Source organism: Hypomesus transpacificus, chromosome 11 (assembly GCF_021917145.1).
Source record: "Hypomesus transpacificus isolate Combined female chromosome 11, fHypTra1, whole genome shotgun sequence".
NCBI classification, from domain to species: Eukaryota; Metazoa; Chordata; class Actinopteri; order Osmeriformes; family Osmeridae; genus Hypomesus; species Hypomesus transpacificus.
The window spans coordinates 10,868,014-10,877,590 of record NC_061070.1 but is presented as its reverse complement, the minus strand read 5'-3'; the positions used below and the strand labels follow the sequence as shown (position 1 = coordinate 10,877,590).

At 55.7% G+C, this 9,577-nt stretch overlaps 1 protein-coding gene across 2 annotated transcripts in view; it reads right to left on the bottom strand.

Annotated features, from left to right (window-relative positions):
* Window positions 1–331: 331 nt before the first annotated feature.
* The window catches only part of bmpr1aa (bone morphogenetic protein receptor, type IAa), a 28,187-nt gene continuing 18,941 nt past the window's right edge, over window positions 332–9,577 (bottom strand). The window contains exons 4-13 of one of the 2 annotated variants that reach the window (XM_047028957.1): window positions 4,692–4,851; window positions 4,176–4,278; window positions 3,828–3,927; window positions 3,525–3,621; window positions 3,183–3,321; window positions 2,640–2,832; window positions 2,099–2,396; window positions 1,799–1,974; window positions 1,471–1,601; window positions 332–1,353 (exon numbers count right to left, since the gene is read on the bottom strand). In XM_047028957.1, the coding sequence (XP_046884913.1) occupies window positions 1,228–1,353; window positions 1,471–1,601; window positions 1,799–1,974; window positions 2,099–2,396; window positions 2,640–2,832; window positions 3,183–3,321; window positions 3,525–3,621; window positions 3,828–3,927; window positions 4,176–4,278; window positions 4,692–4,851 (1,523 nt within the window). In that variant the 3' untranslated portion in view covers window positions 332–1,227. The remainder of the gene's footprint in view (window positions 1,354–1,470; window positions 1,602–1,798; window positions 1,975–2,098; window positions 2,397–2,639; window positions 2,833–3,182; window positions 3,322–3,524; window positions 3,622–3,827; window positions 3,928–4,175; window positions 4,279–4,691; window positions 4,852–9,577) is intronic. The other variant, XM_047028958.1, reaches the window with a different exon arrangement.

Below are 9,577 nucleotides of genomic sequence, written 5' to 3'. Positions count from 1 at the left end.
ACGCTCCACCTCAGAGCAACGCTCCTCCTCGGGGCAACGCTCCACCTCAGAGCAACGCTCCTCCTCAGAGCAACGCTCCTCCTCAGAGCAACGCTCTTCCTCAAGGCAACGCTCCTCCTCAAGGCAACGCTCCTCCTCAAGGCAACGCTCCTCCTCAGAGCAACGCTCCTCCTCAGGGCAACGCTCCTCCTCAGGGCAACGCCATGCGCTTTCTCCATACAGCGTGAAGATTCAAAACTCTTCCCGAGACATCCTACTCTGTGTCGAAGCGCGACCTGACGTTTGTGAGGATGTGGAGCTGAGGTTTGCATTTAGGAAGCCGTTTTTGTCTTCTTTTTCTTTTAAGGCGAGTCAGGTATGCCCTTGTATTAAAGTCCTTGGTAGTCTAGTATTGCTCGTAGCTCCTAAAGCATGTCGTGTTTTTGAATCCACTGGACGTGAATAACATTGCAGCATATTCTTCTTTTTTTTTTAAGGGTTAGGCACGGCATCTATTGATACAATTGTATTTACATATTAAATTCACATATTATTATAGTACCTTATTCCATAATTGCTCTACTTTAGGAGTAGCAAGATATATTTCGATATGGCAGGAGAAGAGGTGTCCTGAAGATAAAAATACAAAACAAAATTGGCATTTTCAATGTTGACGGCAAAATAAAAAACGTGACTGGCGGGTGGTGGTGAGGCCTACTGGGGCGGCGTCGTCGTGCGGAAAGCGCGGCTCTGGCTCTTCTGAGTGGGTAATCCTTTCTGTCCGTCAACCATCTCACAGGCGCGTGCCAGAGAGCCGCGACACGATTGGCTTTCACAGAAAGCATCAGCAAAACCCCCCGGCACTCTGTTTCCCTAAGACCCGGTTCTTCCTTTTCCGGCCAATGAGAGGAAAGCGTCGACCTGGTGGAGTTTGTGTAGGAGGACAGCCCATCCTGAATGGCAGTTTTCCTCTGCCCGCTGTGGTTGTGTGGAGGATGTGTGTGGGGTAGGGAGAGGGGGCTCGAGGCCCCGGTGACAGGGTCCTGGTGCTCATATGTCCCCACCCTGCTTCTCTTCCCCTCCAGAGCAGAGGTGTCGTGCTCAGCATCATGGGACTTGTAGTTCTGTCGCACACTTTGCCTCCAAACCGCTCAGTCATGCCGTGTTAGGTACAGTGGAGGGGTGAAAGGGGTGGGACGTGGGGGTGGGGTGGGCGATGGGGGTCTGGGTGGTGTGTGGGGGGCTAGGTCAAATTTTGATGTCCTGTGATTCCACCATTTTGGCGAGGGTTTTCTTGACTCGTAAAATGGTGAGGCGCGAGGCGGGGTTGTGGGCCCAGCACTCTGACATCAGCTTCAGCATGGCTCGGAGACACTGGAGGACAAAACACAACGCACCTGCTTTACATGCCCGCAGGACCACTGGGGGGGGAAACACTGACACGACTCTCACACAGAGCATCACGCTCAACAAACTGGAGCGAGCGCTCACCTCGTCGCTGTTCCACCGGTTGGAGACGGTGGGCCGGAGTCCTTTCACGCACACCACCTCCAGCATGTCTTCATAGGACGGGTCCGAGGGCACCATCTCGTAGTAGGGCAGCTGGTAGTCCTCCACGATGCCTGGGAAACAGCCAGAGAAAAGGAGGGGTTGAGACGCGATGAATAGCCCCTCACTGTCGTGCGGGAGGTGAACGCAAGCGACCATCTTTGAAGTGACTTTTCCATGAAAGTTCCGGGCTTTATGTGACCGAATAGCTGAGGGACAGTCGATGAGGCGTGCCTCTGTGTGTGTGTGTGTGTGCGCGTGTGCAGCCTACCTCCTGTGACGCAGCGGCGGGCCATCTCCCAGATGACGAGGCCGTAGCTGTAGATGTCGGCCATGATGTAGGCCTGGAAGTGGTTCTTGTTGAGGCTCTCGCTCAGCACCTCCGGGGCCATGTACCTGCGCGTGCCCACCCTGCTGCTCAGGGGGACGTCCACCTCGTTGGTGTCACTGACGGAGGAAGGAGGGAGGGAGAAAGACCGGCGTAAGGTCGCAGGCTCTGCAGTAGGCCAAACCCATGGATGTTTGTGTGGTGATAGCACAGGGCGGCGGTGGTGGTGGTGGGCTTCCCTACCTGTTGAACTTGACGGCCAGGCCCAGGTCGGCGATGCAGCACGTGCCGTTCTTCTTCATCAGGATGTTCTTGCTCTTCAGGTCGCGGTGGGCGATGGCCGGCTTGCCCTGCGTGCCGTAGATCTCCGTGTGCAGGTGGCAGAGGCCGCACGCCGCCGAGTAGGCCAGCCGCAGCAGGCCCTGCGTGTCCAGCGTGGTGAACTTGAGGTAGTCGTACAGCGAGCCGTTCTCGTGGTAGTCGGTGATGAGGAAGAGCTGGGTGAAGGCGCCCGTGCCCTTGATGTCGGCGGCGATGAAGCCTGGGGGGGGGGGGGGGGGGGGGGGGGGGGGGGAGAGGTTAGGAGACGTGTTGAGGAGGGCCGCGAGGCACTGAGGCAATGCATCGCAGTCAATTCGCGTTTTATACGTTTAACTTCTGAAGAAAGGCTTCCAATAGTGACACACTAGCAACCAAACAACTTCCCCCCCGCCCCCCGCTAGCAAACAGGACGGCCGTTCAGAAGCAGCTGGACAGGGTTAGCAGGAGAGGAGAGCCCCAGTACCCAGGATGTTCTCGTGTCTCATGAGGACCGTCTGGTAGATCTCCGTCTCTCGGAACCAGCTGGCCTCCTCCCTGGTGAAGAAGACCTTCACGGCCACCTTCTCCCCGCGCCAGCGCGCCAGCCACACCTCGCCGTAGCGCCCCTTGCCGATCTGACGCACCATCTGGATCTGCTTGGCGATGGTGCGCTGCACCTGGGGGGGGGGAAGGATCCACGGACGCTTGAACACTGTTTCGCAAAACGACTGGAGATTTGCATGTTTTCATAGCACACGTTTCCTGCTTCAGCCACGGACTTTCAGTACCAACTACATTATTATTGTAAGTATTTATAACCAAAAAAATTACTCAACGTCGACCGCACACAACATCTGCCATTACGTTCAGCCCCAAACCAACACACACGCTACGTTCCTATTTTGAGTTGGTATTTTGTATTCGGGGACAGCACCAAAATAACACCCAGTCTACTATCAGTCTACCCCGCCCCCCCCCCCCAGTCACATGCAGCGAGGCCCCTCCCAGTGTAGCGGAGGCTTCCTACCAGCAGGGGGAGCCCGGAGCCACTGCCGGAGCTCTGGGACTGGTGGATGAGGTCTTTGAGGGACTCCCCCACCGGGATGAAGGCCTCGTCCTGCTCCAGGTCGCGGCTGTAGCGCTGCCTCTCCGTCTGCCACTTGTATCTGGGAACGCAACACGGAGGTCAACCCCAAAGGGTCACGGTCACGTGAGCGGACATGTGAAACCAGACCGGGAATCAAGCCGGCGAGTCTGGCTCCACTCCTAACTAGCGGCGGGCGCTCGGGCTCATTCCGGAAAGCAGATATCCGAGGGGGGGAACTCAATCAGATAGATTAGGGCGGAACAGCTTGCTCAGCACTCCTACCTGTAGTAACAGACCACAGTGATGCAGATGAGGGTGCAGCAGCACACCGTCATGGAGATGAAGAAGGCCAGCCAGTGGGCGCTGCCAAAGTAAGAACCTAAGACAACAACGAGAACGACAAGACATGAATACCTCCACAACAAGCCCTTTCATTTTCTTCACTGGAAAAACGGTCGGGCCCAAACCCAAAAATCTAATAACACACGCTTTCCACGCAGACTAAAGACGACCTCTCCTCGACCTTGACTTGGGTGAAACACCTAGCTAGCCATTTAAGCGTGCAAGCTGGCGGTGAGGCCTTACTGGTTTCTATAGGCGGCGGCAGCGTGGGCTGAAGGTCGCGGTTGCAGAAGTCCTTTTGGCAGCATTCGATGGTCCTCCTGGTCTGGGCCCTGGGTGAATCCTGAGGGGGAAAAGAGTCGCCAGCGGCAACGTGAGTCGTGAACACGCAAGGCCGCTGCTTGGAATGTTTCCAGGAGGGACTAGGGTAGCTTCTCAAGCGCTGCTGCCATGCCTCCCACCGCATGACTGACATCCAGGGCCCCGTCATGACCGGGTTATTACCGTCATTGGGACAGGATTTGAAATAACTGGTTTCTTTTCACGACCTGCTCCCGCTCTGTAAGCCCAGCCGGGGTCCTGAGGGCTTACCTTGCACTGGAAGTGCGAGCCCTCGTACTTCATGCAGCCTGAGGTCAGGATGACTTCGCCGTACTCATCCTCCTCTATGATGGCGAAACACTGGCCGTTCGTCCTGCACAAAAGTAAATAAACACGCGGTCGGTCAATAATGCCGGACCGACTCCCACGCACACACACACACACACACACACACAGGGTACTAGGTGTGACGTCACGCTCTCAAACGTCTCAAAACGTGGGATTCAAAGTTCCCCTGAAAAGCGACGACAAGCGAGCCTAGGGGGGGCGAGACGCCCCAGACACGGAACAGAGGACGGCGGGGACGGCTTTCCGGCCGATGCGGGAAGCAGCAGGGTGCTGGGGGTGGGGCTCTGGGGGGGGGGGGGGGGGGGGGGGCTCTGGGGGGGGTGGGGCTCTGGGGGGGTGGGGCTCTGGGGGGGGGGGGGGGGGGGGGGGGGGGGGGGGGGGGGGGGGGGGGGGGGGGGGCTCTGGGGGGGGGGGGGTGGGGTCACGTCGGCCACTCACTCGCACGTGTTGTTCTTGGCGTCCTCGGGACAGTGGCCCGAGCAGTGGCAGCTGAGGAAGCGCGCCGCGTCCTCCGGGGCCACCGTCGAGTCGTCCCCGGGCCGCCGGCCCTCGTGTTTGGCCCCCGTGCCGTGGAGCATGTGGTCCGGGTTCTGACCTGCTACAGGGAGGGAAAGAGGAAGGGGGCGGGGAGAGAGGGAGGGATAATTGGGCGAATGAGAGGAGGAGGAAGAGGGGAGAAACGGCTTTGTTTATAATGACAGTTTTAACGGCAGCATTCATCATTTTTTTAATGTTTCCTCCATTTGCGGGACTATGTTTGCCAAGAGAAAACATTTCTCCGCGCGCCATTTATGCATTTTCAGGACAAACAATCGCAAATACAAACACAGATTGGGCCATAAACCGGAGCCCATCACCCAAAATGCTTAATCCACACTCTTTCTACCCAGCAACGCAAGAGTACCTTGAAAGGTACTGTATGAGGCAGCCAGCCTGCTTCGAGTTTCCCCCTCCTCTGTTCCAGAGCATTCTACACATCCGTATCAGCGCGAGCTCATCCACTGTCAGTCTCTGGGTTATTAGGCTCCCTCTGACTGCAGTCAGGTCGTGTTTGTGTGCACTTGTGTGTGATGCGGGGGACCCATTTAAGGTCTGAGGGCTATTAATACTCTGGTGTCCGGTCAGGGCCATCGCAGGCATGTGCCATCACCATCACCAGATCACTACTGCAAAGCTCTCTCTCTCTCTCAACCTCCTCTGTCACTGGTCTCCATCTAAACCTCATCAGGATATGAAATTGAAAACAAATGTTTTTAGCGGGGAGAGGCTTTCGGTTGGAGGGGAGGCGAATCCCAGGCGATTACAAGCCATTAGGGCGCATTCTTTCGCGGTAATAATCGTGTGGTTTGACTGCTGCAAATGTTGATGGCCCGAGTAGGTTTTTAATGTTGTCGGGAGTTCATGCAAGCTTGATGCCAGGATCTCGACATTAACAACACCTTAAAGAAGCGAGCAACAAGTCGTGCGCAGACACACGAGTTGTTAGCGGCCCAAGGCCCATTCCAGGAGGTGGTAGATCGGCCTGTTGTTAATCCAGCTACCAGGAAGCCAAGGTCAGGTAGAGGTCAGGTTATAAAAACCCAGTGTCAGGTCTCCTGTGCTGCGTTAAATACAGAGCATGTGCTTGCCCAAGGAGACATTTTGTATTCCTTATCACTGGTGGTTCTTGCTCTTCTCGTGTTGCTAACCCCCCCCCCCCCCCCCCTCTCTCTTCGTTCTCATGTCATCCTTTATTACGGCCCCGGCCCACTTATCTTATTACTCTGAATGTCACCTTGGTCACATTTCTCAGTTTCTTTTGGGTTTCTTCTTCCCTCTCTGCTTTTGTCCCCGCGACTCCCTTCTGCTTCTCCCTCCTACTTTCTATAGATACTTTCTATCTCCCGTCCCTGAGATGCATGGCTCGCTCCTACTTACACCCTCCCCCTCCCTTTTTTCTTTTCTTCTTTCTTTCCTTCCTTCCATACCCCCCCCCCCCCCCCCCCTCCTTCCCTGCCTGCCCCCGTCTGCCTCCCAGGAGAGGGTTAGACCTGAGGCTGCGGGGCTCCTAAGTAGCACAAAGCGAGGTCTGTCTGTCTGTGTGTGTGTGTTTCTGTGTGTGTGCGTGTCTGTGTGTGGCGCGGTCGGGCTGCGGGCACTTCCTCTGGTGTGTGGACGTGACTCGCAGCGCTCTCCGGTTCAGACATGTCGGCGCGGAGGAAAAGGCTGCGCTCACCTGCGAAAAACCCGCACCCGAAAAAAAAAACAACAACCTGGGCTGCAGCCGAGCCCAGATCCGGCCCAGAGATAGAGGCTCTGTCTGCGCTCCACTAGCTCCTCCAAGTCTCTGCATTCCTCTCCAAGCTCCCCATTACCAGGGGAGTCGTCTCAGTAACTTAGTGTTTTCCTCTCTCCTCTCTTTTTTATGGCTTCACTAGTGATCTCCCCGGTGGTTCGGTATTCAGACTGTGTACCCGACGTGAGCCTAATTCTATTGGTAAATGAGCATTATGGGCAGAGCGAGACGGATAAGAGCTTTTCTACTGGGGCCGGAATTCACTTTTGACGGTTAATTCGTACTCTGAAAAGTCTGTGGCGACTTCGCGGGGCGGAGGGACGTCAGCTAAAAGCGGAGAGACCCGTCCTACAGATGCCTGCAGTCAATGAAAAATGCAAATTTCCAAAGAGGCCACGGCCTCAACAAATGGGAGGCCGGCAATAAAGATACCCAGGCTCCGAGGGAGAAAAACAACTCTCTCAGGCTTTTATTTGCATTTCAAAGTGTCAACAACAGAGGGCCAAACTCGACACCAACAACAGCTTCTTTGTGAACCCGGAAGGGAAGGAGTCTGGAGCGGAGGGGCATCAGGGTAAAGAACAAACATTCATCTGTTGTACAAACAAGGGGCCGAGGCTATCTGCGTGGCAACACCCGGAAAAAAAAGAGAGAGAGAGAAGAAAAGAGAGCTAATGGAAGTGGAGCGTCTCTCTGGGTGGAGATAGCAGGGCGGGCCTCAGAAAGCTGTGAAGCCGCCGCTTTGATGTGGGCCCGGTATCAGCGGCGGGGGGGGGGGGGGGGGAACGAGGCGATTACAGGAGTCCAGCTCTCCCGACACGCTGCTCCGAGTAGACACCCCCCTCCTGGGGGTGAGATCAGACGCTCGGGCTCTGTTCTGCTCTGTGCGGTACACACACACACACACACACACACAGACCATACAACACACGCATCAACTATTTTCCTACACCCTCTCCTTTTTCGATCGATAACACACATGCCCCCAGCGCCCCCCCCGGCCCCCCCCCCCACACACACAAAAAGGACTGAAGTCGGGAGTGGGAGGCAGATAGTCTAGACCCCTCGTCAACGATATAGCACACGAGAGATTTGATCAAAATAATATCTGAAATTGTTCCGCTAATAAACTGTGCTTAAGTGGAGGCATGGCTCTGGGCCCGGTCAGGGCCGGCTCCTCAGCGATGTCAGATTGGCACAGAACCGTGTTGGGAGGCGGCGGTGGAAACTTCGAAAACGCACAGCAGACTGGAAGCGGATCAAACGGGCCGGGCCCCAAATAGAAACCAGAGCGCCGATGGAAGATCTCTCCCGCTCGTTCCCCTTCTACTTTTTCCCCCCCTTCTTCTTCTTCCCTCCTCCTCTCCCTCTCCGCTCCTTGTCTCTCCCACTGGGAGCAGTGCTAGGTCTAAAATACAAGCCCAGAGAGGCATCAGTCATGTTTGACTGATGTGGAACCAGGGGGAGGGACTGATCCGGGAGGTTACTCCACACTTTGATGAGGCGATGAAAGCCTCTTTGATATAGTCATGAGTAAGCACATCCCGAAAAAAAAAAAAAAAAAAAAACTTTTCGATGACTTGTCGCCTAGAGACCTGAAGGAGTTCTGAGGGGCGGTTTTCTCCTCGGTAACTGGGGGTCCCACAGTAAAACCATGCTGACAACAGAAGATTTCAAAGTTCCCCTCCTGAAGCCTCAAGGTCTCTCTGTTGCTCTTTGGGCCGGCTCTTTTAGCGAAGACGCTCCGTAGCCCCTGCCACCACCTCCTCCTCCCGCCCCTGTCCGACAACTAGGAGAGCTGCGATTGGTGGGGGCCGTGAATGACAGGAGAGGGAGGAGGAGGTGGAGGAGGGGGGGGGGGGGTGGTGGTGGTGGTGGCCCTTGTCAGTGGGGCTGGAAATGGCCGCCTGCTCTCAGCCTCTTGCCTCCACATGTGTGCTTAATTCTGCCGCCAGTCACGGCGGAGTCTGAGGTCTGGCAGAGCACCCCCAGTAATGAGCCTCTCCATCTCCAGTCAGCCACATGCTGGATCCTCTTAAAGGGCCAGCACGCTCCTCGCTAACGAGGCCCCGCCGTCCCCCGTCTGCAGGGCTGTGGAATGCAGCCGGGGCTCTTAAAGGGCAAGCGCTTCAATGTTTTTGGTCGAAAAAGCGCCCGGCCGTCAGGGGGGGGGGGGGGGGGGGGGAGAGCGCCGTGTTCCAGGAGCCCGGCCCACCTACGGGGGCCGGGCGGAGGAGTACTCGGGTACCTGAAGAACAAACACAGGAAATGAAAGTCGCCTTTCGCTAAAGTCCTGGGCTAGGGGGTGAGGGGGGGGGGGGGGGGTAGGGGAGCAGGGAGAGATTGGTTCCCAACCGCACAGCACACCCCTGGGACTATCCATGTCACCTTTCTCCCTGACCTTGGGAGCGAGGCGGGCCCCGGGGAAGGAGGAGGGACGAGCAGAGTGAAATGACAGCCCTCCTGGCCGGGGTGAGTCGGCAAGAACAGGAGAGGCGTGGAGGTATTAGCTGACGGGGATATCGAGTCGTGTGGCGGGTTGAGATGACATGGGTAGGGCGGCTGGCCCGCGACGAGGACAAAAACAACAACAGGGTGAATCACCCACTCGTGTCTCGTTTCAGCTCAGTCATCACTTCCAGTGACAGAGGAAGAGACAGGGATGATATACTTCTCGTTCCTCCGGTATGTGATGATGCAAAGCAGTTCTGTTATCTAACCCCTGCCACCCCTTCTGTGCAAAAACCTGTGTCGTGTTGCCAAAGCACATTACAACCTAAACAACTCAACAGCTTTTTATATGATTCACAAAATATTATTCATAATGTGTTGTGTCATAATTGCATAATGTTTTCTTTCAATACAAAGACATGAGTCTTCAATCAGCAACTTTGAGGCAGGTTTACTCAACAGCGATGCTACCCGGGCAACAGCAGAGTACCTTGAAAGGTATTTAACAAGTAACTGCAGCCTTGCGCTCATTAAAACGTCTCCCACATGGAAAACAACAGAAGACAATAAAAAAAAAAAACACAACTAAAAAGCACAC